The sequence below is a fragment of the Talpa europaea genome (genome assembly GCF_964194135.1).
Source record: "Talpa europaea genome assembly, chromosome: 15".
Classification (NCBI taxonomy): Eukaryota; Metazoa; Chordata; class Mammalia; order Eulipotyphla; family Talpidae; genus Talpa; species Talpa europaea.
In genome coordinates, this window is record NC_140083.1 from 11057865 (window position 1) to 11077354 (window position 19490).

The 19490-nt window shown below is 51.3% G+C and overlaps 1 protein-coding gene across 2 annotated transcripts in view; it reads right to left on the reverse strand.

The window, feature by feature from the left end:
* Positions 1-4159: 4159 nt before the first annotated feature.
* CHST11 (carbohydrate sulfotransferase 11) overlaps positions 4160-19490 on the reverse strand; it is a gene marked incomplete at both ends in the record, with an annotated part of 217748 nt that continues 202417 nt past the window's right edge. For both annotated transcript variants that reach the window (XM_084256321.1, XM_084256320.1), the window contains one exon: positions 4160-5014. In XM_084256321.1, coding sequence (XP_084112447.1) covers positions 4160-5014 — 855 coding nt within the window. The remainder of the gene's footprint in view (positions 5015-19490) is intronic.

The window sequence follows — 19490 nt, forward strand, 5'->3', positions numbered from 1 at the left end:
AGAAGCTTCTTTTTTTCTTCAATTTAATTGAAGTTACTTAGAAAAATAATCAGGTTTGAATGGCTTTTCCCGGAGGAAGGTTCATGAACATTTCACGCTTTCGTTGGCAATGTGGAATCCAGCTTTCTTTTACAGTAAAATACAGGGAGTTTCCTACAATAAGCCCTCTACTGCATACAAATATGTAAAAAAAAAATCACACACCACAAAGATGTTAAATTATATGTCCATATGCCATATTGCGCATGCTCATAAGAACAGTACAGGCAGCCCGTTCTGTACCTGACAGAGTAGCAGACTGACATCCGCCTGTTAACAGCTAAGGGTCAAGCTGGTTGTATCAGATCCAGTTGTCTGTCCGTAAGGTCCATTTGGTTGTGATGGAAAAGTCTGGTTGTGAGAACGTGGGGGAGCAATGGGATCAGACCTGCTGACATAAGGGTGGGCCAGGAAGGGGTGCTGGCCATGGGGATTTCACAGAATGGGGAAGCTTAGATTGTGTGTGTATGTGTGTGGGGGGGGGAGAGGACCCAACGGTGAGAGATGAGCTCTGAGCACCGCCCACCGGGCTGCTTGCCAGGCTGAAATGGGGTTTTCTGCCATCACTTCCTCAGTACTGGTCCAGACCCCACCTGTTAAAGGAGTGCTAGGGACTCCCTTTGTTATGGGAACCTTCTACCACCTTCCTTGTATTTGTCATTAGGACTACTGGTCAGGTTCCCACTGCCCATCACTCTCCTGTGGCATCCAGATGCTGAACAAGCAGGACAGTGAAGCTCACTGCCCTGGTGGGCAGGTAGGAAGGTCGCCTCTGAGACACTGCACGCCAGCAGACTGCCCTTCTTCCCAGGCCAGCTGGGGAGGGCACAGAGGGGGGTCCAGAGAAGCTGCAGGGACTGGGGAAGCAGGAATGTCCTTGCGACCTGACTATACCTGGTTTAAAAACAGCACCTCTGAAAAGTGGCTGGAGATGGAACATCTGCCTGTACTTTTCTCTGGTTACGCATGCACCAAAAAGCGTTTTCACTTTTCTTAAAAAACAAAACAAAACAAAAAAGACCCCACAGAGGAACTTTTTTTTTTCCCCAGGCACATTTTCACACATGGATTTTTTTTTTAAACCAAGGACACAGAATACTTTTCTGCAAAAGCAGTTGAATCAGTTTTTTTCCCCCTAACTTTTTATGCCATTAAAAATGTGAACACAAAAAAAGCATCCCTAGAAAGCGTCCCTCATGGCAGAGTCAGACTGATGTGCCGTCCCCTGAGGGACAATCTTTCTCATTTGAGAGAGAGTGAGAGAAGACAGAAGACAAAAGGCAATCTGCAGGCAGGGCTGGATGAGTTCACACCATTGGATCAAAGACAGATACAGAAATGCAAAACTTGGGAAATCTATGTGAATTTCCATTTAAAAACCAAAAAAGCTCCTAGTGAACAATTCCAAAGAGGGAATTGAAAAAGCGCTTGTAAGCGTTGGGCTCACTTAGCTCCAGTGAGCAACCTTGAAGTCTTTAGGAAGAGACAGGTCACTCTGTGACCTTGGCTCCTTCCCTCCCTCCCTCCCTTCTGTCCACACCACCCAAGGGCGCTCCACTTTGCTTGGGAGAGCTGGAATCCTTGCCCATGGTCATACCCAGGAATAGAACCATTGCACTTAAGTTCAAGTTGAACTCATGAGATAAAGTACCTCTGTGACTATAAACCAGATGGAGACTGTGACACTGTGGTGCTGTTTCATTTATTTATTTAGTTTTGGGGTTTTTTGACTTTGGAGGGGGTTTGAGGAGGCAGTTTTTTGTTTTTTGTTTTTTTCAATGAAGATGACCTCAGTTGTGCTGAATCAACCTACCCAAAGTAGATCCTGTGGAACAAGCTCTGTGAGATGATTTGCAAAATAGAGTCCCCTGGTCATGTGTGTTCGGGTCATGCTACCACCTAGATGATACTCTTGGGGGTTCACAAGGCACAGCACATGATCAAGGCTCTGAAAAGTCCTGTAGAAAAGAAGCTGTCTTAACTTTGTTTCCCAAGGAGATCTAACCACAAAACTCATTTTTCATCACACCAATTTGATGTCCCCCTGGGAGAACCTGGGTTCTCCAGAATATAGATCAGAAAATGCTTGCTGACCTGTTTCATTAGCTCTATCTCTGAGGAAAATGTCCCCTGCCCAGAAAGAAGGTTCAGACTCCCAATTCCAGGGACAGCTGAGGTCTGTCATTCTACTTGGTAAAATACACAGCATAAATCTCTGTCCATCGAGGGCATACCTGCCTTGCCCTTCAAAGTGGAGAGAGCTTGGAAGAAAGTATACAAATTTTATAAATAGCTTTGGCCACCTTCTCAAGTGCACACCTCACTTGCATTCAATAAAATAATTTCCTCAGTGAGATGTGGCAGCTGCTGCTCACTGAGCTGGCTATGAGCTTTACAATACAATTTTAATAGTTTCTGTGAATAAATTACTCATTTTTTGTTTGTTTAGAATAGTCTTCACATCCCTTCGCTATATACTGCATTAAAAACAAAACAAAAAGCAAAACTTACACCCCGTCCCACCCCGCCCCCTATTATTTGAACTATTATTATTATATACAGTATCTGCTACCAAATCATTCACTAGTTGTAAGAGGAATGTGGCTCAAACTTCAATCAAGGTGTTGGAAATGGGCAGATGTCATGAGCGAGGAACAGGAATTGAATCTCCAGCCTTCCAAAGGAAAAGGAGCATGGACTGAGATCACAGAAGGCTGTCCTTGCTGCTCATGCATGGAGGTTGTGAAGGTGGCGCCAGTCTCCTAACCTTTGGAGGACTTGGGAGCGGGTATGCGTGTGCATTTGTGTATAAGTAGCCCACTCTGATCTTCGCGAGGGGTAGAAGTGCCAATCCACTGCAAATCCCTGAATATAGGAGTCCTGTCACTCTTTTACAGGTTTAAGAGTAGAAAAGAGCTTTTCTACCTGGAGACATGGGTGTGTGGGGGGCTGGAGATGACAGGAGGAGGCACTTGGCGTGGCGTAAGTTCCCCTTCCCTCACCCAAGGCAGACATCACTAATCAATCACAGAACTCTTCCACACTGTCCCTGGCAAATTTGTTCGGGGGCTTAAAGGCAGACACTACCTATAAATTGGAGCAGGCCCATGATCGGAAACATTTTCTTCACCTGTCAGGTTGGGCAATGAGCTTGGACTACTCACCAAGTGACCAGTTCCAATCATGTGGTTTTCCAATCTAGGCCATAGGCAAATATATGTTTGCAGGGGCCATGAATAGTTCAAGCCTCATGTTAAGTCCACAAATATCAGGGATTTGCTAACTTTCAAGCTGGGTAATCCATGTCCATGTAAAGCTTCTTGAGGGCTGAAACTATTGGTTCTGTCCACTGCTCTATCTGCAGGGTCTAGAATCAGGCCTTGCACATAGTAGTTGCTCAATAAATACTTGTAGCCTAGAAAGCAACAGCCACTTCACCTTAATCACAACTGGCACTGCCAGTTTAAAATTACTGTAGAAAAGCCTATTCTATGAGACTGCTAATTCTGGTGGAAAAAAAAAAAAAGCTACCATCAGCTCTCTCCTTGGGTTAAAAAAATCACATTTGTTTAGTTGAAGGGACATTAAGGAAAATCAGTCTGAATTTAGTCCCTTGCAAAGGTGCCTCTTTCTGTTTATTTCTAAGAAAATTGCAAGAATGGTGGCATCAGCACACATAGTGACTCTGAGCAGTCAGGAAGGAGAATGTTCACGCCCCCAGATGAGCTTTAGCAAGCACAGAAGGAAACAGATTTCTTCTGCAAAGACATGAGAATCTTGCTGCCACTCAAAGAAATCTATAGAGACCATGTTTAAATAACTATAAATAATATTCATTAGAATTTATGGAATGCACAGTCCATGGAATTCACCAGAACACAAGGAAACCTTTGAGACAGTGTTGCAGTACTCATGTCTAAAAGACAAGGACACGATCCTGTTCCCCTCGCAAAGACAGCTGTCCTTCCCTACTAGGATTTTAAATAATTCTCGCTATGCTGCTCGCAGCATCATCCCCAAAGAAATATTAATTTACAAAATAACCCAATATCCATATAATTCTTTTGACAAATAAAAATCTTAAATTAAAAAGCACGATTCTCTCCCTCTCCCCACCCCCTTATTCCAATTTCAGGTAGCTTGGCACTGAGTAATTGAACATTAAAAAATCGAGTTTGTAGACTTCGTACAGCTGCGTTTGGTGCTCGGAGCTGATGTTCTGGAAGAATTCTGTGGTCATTTCATCAGTAGTTCTCGTAGACTTGGCATAGGTGGGGAACTTCAGGTAGCTGCCCACGCCTGCCAGCTGCAGGACGTAATTAGAATCCTCCTCCAGCGTCTCATATTTGCCCACCAGGTCGTAATGGATGTGGCACGGGTGGCACAGGGAGTAGACGGTCTGCCAGTGTTCATTGAAGGGCTCCTCGCGCTGGGTGTGCGGGTCGATGAGATAAGCCACGAACTCTTCGAACTTGACGTCGCCACCTTTGCGCAGCGCCTCCTGGGTGGCATTCTTGCGCTGGCGCTTAATGATCTTGGTGCCATAGCGCTTGTGGAAGGACGTGTTGTACTTCTGGGTGAACTTGTTGCGGTAGGCGGACACCAGCCTCTCGAAGGGCTCGCGCACGAACAGGAACTTCATGTAGCTTTTCAAGCGGTGGTTGATCTCTGGGATGCTGTACTGGTTCAGGGTCTTGAGGTTGGCCGACACGTGCGCCTCGTTGGCCGGGATCTCCATGGGGTCGCTGTACTTACCGCGCCCGGTCAGGACCATCATGAGGCGCTTCCAGTTGGTGCACGCCACCTTGGGCACGTAGCAGTAGATGAGCTCGTGGTCCTCATCCACCACCAGGTGCTTCAGGTCGTTGGGGGTCAGCACCCGCCGCTTGCGGCTCAGGGCGCTGTTGGCGCGGCACGTGTCTGTGACCTGGTCCCGCCGCATCTGGTGCAGGACGGCCGTGTTGGAGAGCTCCAGCTGCACAGGGGACACAAGGGGAACAAGAACTCAGCACTTGGAGGGGTTATTTGCCTGAGTCACATCCCCAACTCTCGGCTAGTGCCAGCTCGCCCAAAGGGACTTAACTTCCACTTTTTTTTTTTCCCCTAAAGATTTATTATTTATACAAGAACTGGAGTATAGTCAGAGGTGCGGGAGGGTGAAAGAATTCACCAGAGCCAGAGCGGGGAGCAGAACAGGCAGAAGGACCGAAGACACTGCTGAGGGGAGCAGCAGGCGCGGCAGGAGAGGTCTGCCGTGCCATGTGGGTTTCTCCCTGGCCGGCCAGGAATCGAGCCCGCGCAGCAGAGGCTGTGGACAGCTTCACAGTGCAGCTCTCAACCTGCTGCGCCACCGGGGAGGCCCTCGGCTTCCATTTCTAAGGCCCCATCTGCTGTCTCAACTCTTTTTTGTTCTTCGTTCCACCATCCTTCCTTTGTAGGATAATAATAACCATCAACTCTAGAAGTTATCCATCACCCTCTACACACCTGACATTTTACCTGAGCGTCATATGTCTTTTCTCCCTACAACCACCTCGGAAGGTTAGTTGATTCATTTCACAGTATCAAGGACTGGCCACTGTGCCAGAAAGGGTGCCGGGCACTAGAGATGGAGTAATAATAATGTATTGCTCTTGTGGCGCTTACAGACTAGATAGAAAGAGAGACTGGAGGCTCAGAGCGGTTACATCACTGACTTGAAATCACACAGCATTCAAACTCGAGTCTACTTGGCAACCAACTCTGCTCAATTTCCACTCACCCCAGGTTCCATCTTTTTTTTTTTTTTTTTTAAGATTTATTTGTTTATGCATACAAGAGCTGGGGTACAGGCCAGACATGCGGGGTGTGAGAAGAGCCACCAGAGACAGAGTGGGGAGCAGAACAGGCAGGCTGGCTGAAATACACTGCTGAGGGGAGCAGCGGACGAGTCAGGAGAGGTCTGCTGTGCCATGTGGGTTGCTCCCTGGCCTGCCGGGGATCAAACTCATGCTGCAAAGGCTGCGGATTGCTTCATAGTGTGGTGCATAACCCCTTGCGCCACCAGCGAGGCCCCAGGTTCCATCTTTTTGATTGAAGTGGGAAGAAAGCATGGAGGGCACATATTTGATCAATTTTAAAGTGAGGGGGTCCCCATTCTCAACAACTGTTGCTTTTTGTTTCCTTGGGTACTGCCTGAGATTCCGCTGCTCTCCATCCAATAATTTTGAGCACATTGATAGACGTTATAAATGTGTAAGAGAAGATGCCATCATGTAAAGGAAAGGTTTATAGAGACTGATAAGGAAGGGGATGAGAACGGCGCCAAGTAGACAGAGGATGAGGCTTGAATCAGAAGACCTTGGGTACACCGTTACCTTTCTGAGCCTCAGCTCTTTCATTTGCAAAATGGGAGCAGTATCCCTACCCCCTACACCAACCCCCCACCAGGGTGTTGGCTTAATATTTAGACAATAAGCTCAAATCTGGTTCAGAATTTGGAAACTACAGTAGGTAGTTAATATGCATGCATGCCTTTCTGAAGGAAGAAAAAAGAAATCCCCCAAAAGGAGGCCAGGAATCTTAGAGCAAATCTCATCAGTGCTATAACTTTGTTGCAGACCAACCCTAGGTCATGAAATTCAATCAGTGTTTATTTTGAGCAGGCAAACTCTGACTTTTGCTTCCCTTAACTTCTTAGCAGCTGTACTCACCACCTCACAAACAGCATTCAAGCCGCTTACAAACCAAACCAAAACCAAACCACCCTACAGGAAACAAAAGGACTTGGAAGGAAAAAAGGGCCATTGATTTTGCCCATTTGAATTGTTATGGATGGTTTTGAAGGTAATAAATGATTACATGAGCAGAGAAACTAGGGGATCCCTCCCTATACCCTCCAGCTCTTTTCAGTTTGAGACAATTTTCTGCCACCCCCGCCCCCCAAATCTTCAGGGAGGCCACGTGTCAGTTACTACTGCATTCAGGACCGCGGCCGCAAAACCATGAAAAATGGAAATGATATCACAGTCTCCTTTTACGTCCAATTGCAGAGACAGAAAATCACTCAGTGGGGCTTTGGAATGTGACATTTAAGGTTCTTTCTCTTCCGTATCCTCCTTCTCCACGGCACTTTAGGAGGCAAATGGTGTACCTGCTGCAATAAGCCACGCACGATTTCCCTCCAAAGACCTGAGAGTCCTGTCAAGTGCAGATGCCTGTTCTCAGACCCGAGACATACCCAGGGCCCCTCTCCATGGGAGAAATTCACTAAGCCTTGAGTGTTGCCATTTTTAACAAAATATTTTTGTATGTGTTGTGTTTTTAGCTTATCTTGTTTACTCTTATTTTTACATCACTGTTCATTTTTAAACAATATTTGCTTCCCCTCCCCTCCAGATGTAGACCCCATAGTTTCCTTCCCCAATGCACCCGTGCACCATCACCTCAGTCCCCTGTGCTCCTCCCTCCCTCCCTCTGATCCCTCTCCCTCCTCCTCCCCTGCAGGATGTCTCTGATTTAAAATTGTCTGTTATGTTTCGTATTGTTATTTTTTTACACTGATGTCTTATTGGGTTCCCCTATATTCCTGCTCTAAGTGAAACCATCCGATATTTTTCTTTTTCCTCCTGGCTTATTTCACTGAGCATCATTCCTTCTAGCTCCATCCACGTTGCTGCGAATGGCATGAGTTTATCTTTTTTGATTGCTGAATAATATTCCATTGCGTATATATGCCACATCTTCTTGTTCTATTTGTGGGCATTTGGGTTGTTTCCAGGCTTTACCTATTATAAACAGAATGTTTATAATATAGGTGTTCTTTTGAATCAGTGTTTTCATGTCCTTTGGGTAGATCCCTAGGAGTGGAATTGCTGGGTCATATGGCAGCTCCATTTTTAGTAGACTGAGGAACCTCCACACAGCTTTCCATAGCGGTTGGACCAGTCTGCACTCCCACCAGCAATATAGGAGAGTTTCTTTTTCACCACATCCTTATCAACATTTTTTTAAAGATTTATTTATGCATACAAGAGCTGGGGTACAGGCCAGAGATGCAGGGGGTGAAAGGATTCACCAGAGACAGTGGGGAACAGAACAGGCAGATTGACTGAAGTACACTGCTGAGGGGAGCAGCCGGTGAGTCAGGAGAGGTCTGCTGCGCCATGTGGGTTGCTCCCTGGCTTGCCAGGATTCGAACTCATGCTGCAGTGGCTGCGGATTGCTTCATCGGTTGCATGTTAACCCCTTGCGCCACCAGGGAGGTCCCTCAGTTTATTTCTTATGGAGAAATTGGGGGACTGGCTTTCTTCCATTGACCACTGTTATAATTCCCTACAGCCTGGTGTCTACAGAATGCTTCAGCATTTCTGGAACTGTCTCATTAAAAGGACCCACTGGCGCCACTCCAGAGCCTGACAGAAGGTTCCCTTGCAGCAGATCAGCCTGTACTTCAACTGCAGGTCAGTCCTTGGAGTGGGCTGGCTGTCCCAGGCATTAAGAATACGCCACGTTAATGGTTCTCAGTTTTGTTTTTTTAAGATTTATTTATTTATGCATACAAGAACTGGGGTACAGGCCAGAGCTTCAGGGGTTGAGAGTATTCCCCAGAGACAGAGTGGGGAACAGAACAGGCAGATCTACTGAAACGGACTGCTGCTGATGGGATCAGTGGGCTAGACAGGAGAGGTCTGGGGGATCATGTGGGGTGCTCCCTGGCCAGCTGGGGATGGAACTCGTGCTGCAGAGGTGCGGATAGCATCACGGTGCTGTGCTTAACCCCTTGTGCCACCGGGGAGGCCCACAGTTCTCAATCTTTAACATACATGGAAATCACCCAGAGGACTTGTTAGAAGATACCTTGCTGGCTTCCCCCTTGAATTTCCAATTCAGCAGATCAGGAACAGGGTCTGAGAATGTACATTTCGAGCAAGTTCCCAGGTGTGTGAGCTTGTTAGGGCTGCCATTACAAAATACCTCCATCTGGGGTCACCTCTCTGTATACATTTGCCCCTGGTGTCTCTACCTCATTCTAAGGTCCCTGTCATAATGGCTTAGGGCCTCACCAACCAGCTCACATTAATGCAATCACTTTTTTTTTTTAAAGAGGCATGTATTTTTATTTATTTATTTACTTGTTTTGTTTGTACATGCACTGGGTACAGTCAGAAGCACGGGAGGGTGAGAGAATTCACCAGAGCGGGGAGCAGAGCAGGCAGAAGGACCGAAGTACACTGCTGAGGGGAGCAGCGGGCAGCAGGAAAGGTCTGCGGGCCATGTGGGACCCTCCTCCAGTGGCCGGGGAGCAGCCGGGGATCGAACCGGTGCTGCAGAGGCCGCGGGCAGCTTCGCAACCCAGCGCTCAACCGCTGCGCACCGGGGAGGCCCAATGCAATCACCTCTATTAAGGCCCTATCTCCAAATACCTTTACACTCCAAGGCACTGGGGCTGGGGTTTCAACATATGAACTGGGTCAGACATGACTCATCCATTAACCCTGTATATGCGGATAATCCTGCTGGCATGGGGACTACACTGTGAGCCGCAGCATTTCGCGATGAGGAAATGACTATAACGGTTCTGCGTGTCTTTCAGCAACTCCTAGCTCTCCACCACAGAACCCAGGTCTATCTTCTGCTGCCAGGAAATCCTAGATCTCTCCTCCACACTTGCCTCCACTCCCCTCATGCCCTTTCATCTCCCCAAAGTCTAAATTAGGTCAGAGGGAAGCTGGTTCTAGGAATGATGGGTGTGGCTACGGTTTTGGACCATGTCCTGCGTCCTCATGTAGATGTTGATTTTTAATTTGGACATTTAAAAAAGGCAACCATATAGTTTAAATCCCAAATTTAGGCACTACATGAAGTCTTTAAACTCTACTATGTTTCATCTTAAAGGGAAGAAAAGCTGGTCTCCTGAAATCAAAGCATCTTCTGTGGTGTTTTTGTTTTCCCTTAGACAGCGTGGCCAGCTGCCTGGCTCTCTGCCCCGGTGCCCTCAGGTGGGGCGATGCAGGGAAATGGAAACCTGAAAAATGGCAGATGGAGCTATCAGGTGAGTCTAGGGTGGGGGGCGGGGGTCAGACTCTGCCATTAACAACTGTCAGCTTGAGCCCAGCCTCAGTCTCTCCACTTAAAAGTCCCAATTCAACCCCCCTCCCCAGCACCTCAGCTGCGGAGCCACCAACCTGGTGATTTTAGAATTGGGGGATCAAGTGGAGAACCCGGTGGTCTGATCTGCTGTGATTCTGTCTTACCCTTCCTTCTGGCACTGAAATTCCTAAACCCTTAGGGAAAGGGCTAGTTAGGAAGAATTGCTGAAGTCACCCCCACAGCCAGGAGGCGGCACACACTCACACCAGCTGCTGCTCCCTGCACGTCGTAGGTACCAGGCCCGGTGGAGACAGGCACCGCTCGTGTCCCCATGACCGGGTGGGGAAACCTAGGGCAGGGAAAACAAGTCATCCGTTCAAGATCAAGTTTCTAGGGGCCGGGGCTTGGCCCCCCTGGCAGTCACCAGCTTCAGGACAGCAGCTGGGATCACAGGGACAGTGCTGGGCCCGCTGTGCAGAGCTGACGGAACGGCTCTGGGCACGGCCGGCTCCCTGGAGTTCCCGCAGCTGCCCGGGTGGAGACCTCTGCCTTCAATGCCAGCAACTAGCAACTAAAGCCCACCCTGGACTTGGCAGTGCCCTGAGTGTGATCCTGGGGAAATTGTAGCTTCCGGGTCCTCAGATTCAAAATAAGGGGTTTTCCATTCAGAAGGCACAGGGATCAAAGGTGCAGAAACCAGTTCTCAGGCCTCAGTGTGGTGCCTCCCTAGGACACCCCTGGGGTTACAGAATACCTCAAGGCTTCTGTGCTTAGAAAAGTAGAGAAACGGATCAGCCTTGAAAGAAATAATCTTGTCTGAACTTGCTGCCAACCTTAAAGGTGTTAGGAAAGAAGCAAGTCTAGGCTAAGTGACATTAACGTTGCCAGGGAAATTGGTTTCTTAGGATTTGAACTTGTCACTAGGGAGATGCGTGCTGCAAGACTGAATCTCTGCAGGAGCTTGCCATACCTGTCCGAAACTAAAGGAGGCCTGGAGGCTGAGGTGAGAAACACTGGGTGGCCTATGGCTGGGCCTGGGTCTCTGGACGCAGCCCTTGCCAGGCTCAGCTGCCCTGGCCAAAGAGATGATCGAATCTGAGCTGCATTTTAACCTTGGGAGCTTTGTGGGAAGAAGCGTGTTAGGGTACCTCTTTCATATACAGGGCTTCAATCTGGTGACCCGAGTCCAAATCACAAATTCAAATGCCCTCTGGGGTCAGCAGGGAGCCCCTGGGCTGCCCAAGGTGGGAGTTGCTCGGCCCTGCTGGTGTTGTCATGCAGGAAAGGGAGCCTGGTCTGTGAGGCATTTCAGTTCTTAAGTCAGAAACCCACATTTTATGTGTAACCTCTGCTTTCTTCAAGGTTAGCTATAAAAAAATCACTTTTTCACTGCTGCAGGCCAAAGCACTTACTCGTCTTGGCTGGGTTTGCTTGCGGGTCACCAGTGGGCACCTTCTCCCTGGCTAGTAAGGAGGTCCCCTTGTGGAGAGGGCTCTTCTGAGCCCCCGTTTCCTCCAACCCAGCTGTCCCTGCTTGGTGAATGGCACCAGTAGGCAATTGTGGGGGTGCAGCAGGCCAGACCTCGGGTGTGCAGACAGCACTCACAGGAACACTCTCAGCCATGGGAGTAGTTATGAAAACCCACTCAGCTCTCTCCATGCCCAGGCTGGCTCCCGCTCTCTGTCATGCTCAGCAACTTCTCACACTCATCACAACTTATGTCTCTTCCCTTCTGGAATGCAACTGGGAGAGGGCAGGTAGTTTTCACTTTTTTGTTTGCTCTGTGTCCCCAGAGCCTGGCCTGTGCTGGACACAAAAGCTTGTTGAATGGGTGACTCAATGGATGAATGCATGTGTGCCCGACCCCGGGGCTGGGGGGACTTTAAAGGCCACAGCCTGATGATGAGGCTTCCTGGGGCCTCCACCTGCAGCCCCACCTCTTCCTATGGAGGCTCTGGGCACAATTCTGCAGCTGCAGCATCAGTCCAGAGGCGGGAGGCCAAGAGAGGAGCAGCTGTGGCTCTGAGTGTTGGGTAGAAACGGGCTCCAGTGGTTGCATCAGCCTTTGATGAAGGGGGAAGCAGGCACTTTCCTCCCATCTGGTGAGGCCAGAGAACAGGAGGGGAAGCACAGAGAGGGCACCGGCACCAAGGCTGCCCGGGAGGGCTGGGCCGGGGGTGGGGGGTGCCTGCTGCCAGAGCTTCCTTTCAGCTTGGCCAGGTGCAGCTGGAAGGCCTCTTTTCCATCTCAGATCAGCTGTCTGGGCTTCCGGAGGCTTGGGCAGGGGGCGGGGGGTGCAGGAATAGGCCTGGGGTGGCTGCCAACTGGACCGGCTTCCAATGAATGGTGGCCCAGAACAGGGACAATGGCGGGGAAGGGCCCAGGCTGCCGCAGCGCTCTCAAGCCTGGATTTCCTGGGGAATCAGAAGTCAGAGGGCGGACAGCAGGTGCACCTGCCAATGGTGCTTGGGGTGCTTGAATGCTGCTCTTGCACTGTTGGCAAGAGGGGAGCAGGGGGGATTCCCACTCACAGCCCAGGACCACTCATGCCTCTTGCAGGTTGAGGACAGCATCGCCTCCCAGAGGGTGATGCTCTTTGGGTGAGTCGGGGCGTTTTTGATTTCTCCCTCCCTACACCCCCTCACCTGCTCCATTTTCTCTCTCCTTTGAGCCAATTAACTTCACTGGTTCTTTCCCTGCTTCTCTTTCTAGATTGAGCAGAATGTTCTACCACTCATTTGCCTGGATCACTGGGCCTCAGTTTCCCCATTTGCAAAATGAGGACAATACATTATATGTATCAGCATGGCTTTGGGGAGTCACTGAGAGCTCACAGGCTAAGTGAACTTAGCACCACACCCAGGACCGAGGAGAACCCAATCCACATGCTCCTGGTTGTTGGAACTATTACAGAGGGCGCTGAGCACAGCCAGCACATCGGTGCCTCCTTCCTCTGCTAACCACATTGTTCATCTTTAGCGCAAGAGCCACCCCAAAGAGCACCACCCTCCAGGAGGCGATGCTGTCCTCAACCTGCAAGAGGCATGAGTGGTCCTGGGCTGTGAGTGGGAATCCCCCCTCTTTTTCTGCCCCCTTTCCAGTTATTTCAAGCACCCCAAGCACCAGTTGGGTGTTTTAGGAAAACAGAGTCCTAGAAACCTGCTGAGTGGGTGACTCAGGGGATCTGATCTCCTTGGGGAGCTGCCCCGGGGTGGTCCCGCCTCCCATTTTGATGACTGCTGGTTGAGCAGCACACGCATTTGTCATCTGTGCAAACGCCTCGCTCACAGCGATTCAATACCTCACTGTCACGGGAGACAGAGAGAAGCAATTGGGGGCAACTTGAATTGGCAGCTGTTAAGCAAATTGGAGGTCTAAAGGGCAATTTTCTAGCTATATAGAGATTAGCTATTAATATGTCTTAACAGGCTGTACAGTCGTCTGGAATGTCAGAGCCGGGGAGCTACGGATGGAGAGACACCCAAGAAGGCTGGTTTCTTTCTTAAGCAAATCACATGTTTCCAGACTCTCCTGTTTCCCTTTTGTTCAGAAGGTATGTGCGACCACTCTTGGGCTGGGGGTGGTTCTGCAGATGGAACCCCAAAGGCCCCCTCCTGCCCTGGCCAGGAGGAACCTCTACTTCTTCCCCCACCACAATTACCCACAAACCTGGGACCCAAAGCAGCTATTTCAGACACCGTCACCCAGGCCCTTTATCCAGGCAGCTCCATCCTGGTCAGTCTGTCACCATGAGCAGTGGTGTCAGCTCAGCTCTCCTCTGGGGCTATCTGGACAGATGCCAGGTACTCAGTGCCTGATCCTTGCAGGGAACCTGCGCACTAAGAGGCCTGAAGCTTTCCTACCCTCCCAGCTGTCTCCAGCTGTGAAGGGGGCTCAGCAATAGCCCCTGCCTCCAGGGTGGGGAAGGGCAGGTGAGATGCGCCCGGATGGATGCCCGGGCAGTGCTGCTCAGGGCCCAGGCGCGCTCACTACCTCACAAGATGTGCTGAGGGTGAAGTAAGATGAGACAGAGCAGCCAAGGCCCTTTCCTTGGAAGGATCACCCAGGAGAGGGAGGTTCCTGTGACGCTGGAGAGATCAGGAGTGGGCTGGGCTGGGCAGGCATAGGAAGCAGGAGCTCCATGGCTGTCTCTGCTCCAGCCAAGTGCCCAAGAGACAGGGACAGGCTACTCTGCTGAAGCTGGATGATCCCACAGGGCTACAGGCTGCAGCTCACCCCACCCTCAGCCTTGCAGAAAGGAAGCTTCACAGACATAATTATACTGGTGGAGCAGAGAGGAGCGCTGGGAATCTTTTTTTATCCCCTAAGTGGCATTCTCTTATTCAAAGCAAGGAACAGAGAAGTTCAGAGAAGCAAATGGGGTCAGGGCCTGGGGGTTGGTTTCCATGAATGAATCTACTTCCTGGGATAACTGAAGGCCCTTCAGACCCAGGGAACAAAGGCACCTGGTGACCAGCTCCTCAGCCCTCCTAGGGGACTCCCGGCTTCCCCTCCCTCAGGGCTCACCTTTCATTTACCCTGGCAGCAGATTCTCCAGGCGGCACCCTGGGCGCAGGACCCCTGCTGTGGGGCCCTCACCTTTTTTTTTTTTTTTTTAAATGAAAAAAGGCTAGACACTCAGGAAGCTGCTCCTGCAAGACCCCGTGGAAGCTGCCAGGCAGAGGTCTGGAGTGACAGAGAATCTAGAAGAGCCGGGATCAACTCGCCATTTGTTAGAGTCTGTGACCGCAAGGTGGCCAGACCATCGCCATCTACAGATTCACCTACCGCCTCAAAAGGAAGAAAGACATGCGTTTACTGAGAGTTTAGTAAGTAACTGGCGGGTGGCAGGAGAGGGGCCCAGACTGGCCGTGTGACAGGAAGACCCCAGGCTGGGGCCTCCCCATGCTCTTGCCTAGGACAGGACCGAGAAATAAACCGGAATGCGGGGGCTCCCTCCTCCAGTTCTTGGGGAGCTCTCCACCCCTAAATGAAGTTGTGAGTGGGCAGAGCCAGAATGACAGCAGCAGGGCCATCGGCCGGGAGTGGGGGTCACCGGAGGACGACTCAGACCCACTGCTGCCAGCCTGACCGTGCTGGGTTGTGCCTAATTGTCTCCATCACGGTCACAGTGAGACGTGCGAGGGGAAACCCAGAGAGTTAAGCAACTTTCTGAGGTTGTGGGGCGCTCTGTTCTGGGACCCACAGAGCCAGCACCTCAGCACTGCTGGGGGCCTGGGACACACGGCCAGCTCAGCCCAGCTTTATGGCTTTAGGGGAGTGAGGTCCCCTGTGAGGGATGTGGATACCACCCAGTGCCACGTGGGGAGTCCTGGTGATGTCATCCAGTATGGGATGGAGGGAGGGCACTGTGCCCACTGTATGCCAGGCATCCTGCTGAGACCTGATAGCCACCATCTCTGTTAACCTGAGATGCATTATCCCCACTTTTCAGATGGGTAAACTGAGGCTCAGCTTACACATGCATCACAAGATCTGTACACTGTGAATGCCTGGGCCCAGGTGGACCCTGACGGTCCGGTTCCAGAGCTCAGGTCTTTAGCATGAACCCAGTGACCCCAAACTGACCATCAGATGATGCACCTTTCTAACCGCAGGCACTGCCACCGGGACTAGCCAGGAGCACACAGCCCGCCCCTCAGCGCAGACTCCCTCGCTGGGGCAGCCACGGGGCGAGGATCACTAACCTCACCTCTTCGGAAGAAGCACTGATCAACTCCCTCCCTGAATTGTTAGGGGGTCTTAAAAAATTCGTGTAGCTAGTGGCGGCGGCAGTGTATCACTAACATCATTTATAAAGGTGTTCAAGGGAAACCAAGTGTTTTGTCTTTTTTTCTCAAAGATGCTCAGCTCTGTCAGCCACAGGGAGTGGATTTTGCCGTTACCAAAACCCACACGAGGAAGCCTCCTCCTGGGTTTCATAAACTGCACCTTCAGGATGGTTTGCGCACCCCCTTCCCAGCCCATCTGCTCTACTGAGGGCCCGCAGACCCCTTTCTCCCATGGGCGCTGCCCAGCCTCCCAGAGGCACCCGCTGGCCAGCTCAGGGCACAGCCACCCCCGCTGCCCTCACAGGCTGCCCGAGAGGCCCCTGATGTGGGGTCCAGGCCCCACCACCCTGCTTCTCTGGGCTCTGCTGCAGCTCAGTCAGCCTGGGTGCTCTTCAAACGGCCCAGGAGCCAGAGGGGTGGGGCATTTTCTCTGAATTTTATGACTGTCTAACCAGAAATATCTGGAAACACGGGACTAAGATGCTGGGCATTCCCTGCGGGAGCCCGAGAGCCACCGGCCTCCTCCCAGCATCCTCCGTGGCAAAATGGTCACTATGCCCTGTCCCCGCTGCGTCCTCACGTCTTCCCCACCCCCCGCCTTCCTCTCAACATGGCCACTCGGGAGCTTGACACGCCTCTCCCTTTGGCATGGAATGTTCTTTCCCCAGCCCTTTCAGGGACACAGGGATGGCCATTTTGTAGGGGGGAAGGTGGGGTTCATGGACAAGGCAGGAAGCATATTCTCACCTTCCCATTGGTCGTCACCCCACAATATCCCATAGGAACCTCAAATCCAAAATATCTGAAAGTGAGTTATCACCTGCCCATGTGGTCCCCGCGGGTAATGGCGCCGATGTCCAGGAGAGCCAGACCCCGGATTCCTGCTCCCCACACCCTGGGCTCTTCTCCCTTCCAGCCACCCCAGCACAAACCACATGCTCTCTAGCCTACCTGCTGCTGGGGGTGCAAGCCTGGGTCACCCCGCCGACCACAGCTTAGACCCCATGTCCCAGCACTTCAAGCTCCTGGAGAGTCTCTACTGCCTTCCACGGGGGTTCAGGCCCCTGAATCTGGCACAAAGGACCTGGGAGCCCGGCCGCGGGTCAGCAGCCCGTCCACGCAGGCTGCCCAGTGGGGCCTGCTGGGCATCTCTGGCTTTTCCAGAAGCTGTGGCGGCTCCAGAAGCGCTGCCCTTTCTCGCACCTCAGGGCCCTGTGCACGCTGGGGCTTCTGCCCCCAAATTATTCCTGTACGATGGCCACCTCCAAGCCAGATCAGTCAGGTACCCCCTTTTCAGTGCGCCCCCACGGACCTGCCTTTCCTCTCTACAGCACATAGAATCACGGTGTCATCACTGTCATTAGCAGCACCAGGAGAACAGAGCATAAGATTGGGGGGTGGGGGTGAGGGAGAGGTGAATCAAAGTGTTGCAGAGGGCTACAATTTTTATGATGGAAATACAGTCAGATTATTTGAGCACATACTATGTCGAAGACAGACCAGGAGGTCTTGGTGTATTGAATCACAAGGCCTATGAGGTCGTTTCTCCACCCCCCTCACACACACGCGACCTTTCCTCCCGCCCCCTCCCCCTGATCCTCAGCAGCCTCCCTGCACTGATCAGCGTCTGCTCCTGTTTGTAAGGATCGGCTTGTCGGAAAAGTCATGACACATTTTTGCTTGAAAAACATAGTAAAAAATAGGTCATGACTTTTCCAACCACCCAGTATTTTTTTCCGAGGTGGTCCTCCCGCTCGCTCTGTACATTCTCCTATTTGTCTTTATCACTCTGACTTGCTTTACTTCACTTCCTTCCCTCCAACTCCCACCATTCATTTCCCTGTAATCGGCAGCATTTCATCCTTCTGCGCAACAGTCTTCTTGTTCCAGCTCCATGTGGGCACTTAGGCTGTGTCCTGGCTACTCTAAAGAATCAAGAAGATGCTAGCGAGTGCTCTGTGCCAGCCTCATCTAGTGCTTGTACACGGCACATTTACTTCACCATGGGGTGAAGGACAGAAGGAGCCGAAGGCCTTCACCCCTACCCTGGCAGAGTGGGCTACTGAAATCCACACCACCTGCCACCTACGTCCATATTCTGGTGCAGGGTAGGAAACACAGTGCTTCGTGCTTCTCAAACCCTCAATTCGAATCCTGCCCCTGATTTACAGCCTGACCTTGGACAAGTTAACCTCCCTAAGCCTGAGTTTCTGTGTCCATAAAATGGGCCCGGGGTTAGACGGGGATGAAGGCCGTCCACTCGTGCCTACACAGGCTGGACTTGCTGGCCCTTCAAGAGGGACCTCCCTGCTGGTGAGAGACAACCAGCACCAGAAGTTGAGAAGAACCACTTTCTTGCTTAGGGGTTTGGGGCTGGATTTTCAAGGATTACACATCCCCAGCCACTTTGAAATAAATTTTGAAAAACATAAAAATAACAAAGGCACGTCCACTTCTGTAGGGAAGTGTGAAGTCAGTCAGCCACGCCCCAGCCAGCCTGTCTCACTGCCCCCCACCACCCCATGCGCCTGCTGGCAGCAGCGCTCCCCAGGTGTCTCAGCAAGCAGCGCTGCTGGCAGGAACCCAGCCCTCCCGGGCGCCCTGCTGTCTTGGGAGCTGCTGGCACCAGGAGAGCCCTTCTGCATTCTCCAGAGACAGGCTGGCTGAGGCTGCAGAGCTGGAGGTGCAGAGAGCAGCCCCCATCCTCACCAGACTGGACTACAAGCACTCAAGTCACTCCCGCTGGCTTTTCAAAGAAACCCCTTCCTTACTCCAGCCCCTCAAGACAACCTCCTCCTAACTCCAAGGCTCCAATGCCGAGCTCCTTCCTCAGAGAAGATAAGAGCCAGTCCCGGAGTCTGAATTCTGACTCTTCCCCTTTGCTAGCTGCATAGCCATGGGCAAGCTACCTTGCCTCCCTGCACCTCAGTTTCCTCCTCTGGAAGGTGGAAAGGGCGATGGTGTGGCCCTCACAGGATATGTAAGGCGCTGAGAAGCAGGCCTGAAACGTAGCATGTGCTGCCGTGTTGGCCGTTACCACCAAGAAACCCTGACTCTGGGGCTGTCCTGCTTGGGGCACAGGCCCGGGGCGGGGCAGGAAGAGCACCCAGGAGCTTGCCGGGGTGAAGGTCCCCCCACCATCAGGCAAGGCCCTTTCTCGAAGTCCACACCAGTGTTACTTCCTCCCACAAAGTTCTTAAAATTGCCCCCTCTCCTCTTTCTTCCATTCCACTGTGGGATCCTGGCCCTATCTGGAGGTCTTTTCCCGGAGAATGGCCATCTTACATCAAGTCTAGCTCCATGTCCTCAAACCTAACTGCAGCATGCTTGTCCCAGCGTCCTCCAGTTACAGCACAGACAGTGGCACGGCAGTGTGGGGAGCACATGGGCGCAGTGGAGGGGGGGAACTCCCAGCTGTGTGACCTTGGATAAATCACTTACTTGTTCTGAGCCTCAGTTTCCCTGTCTCCACCACACAAGAGCACAGTGAAGGTTAAAGGAGACGATACTGTCAAGTTCAAAGCACAGGGTTGATGCCCTCTTTGTGGATCAAGTATCTGGAAATCGGTGCTTAAAAAATACTTAATT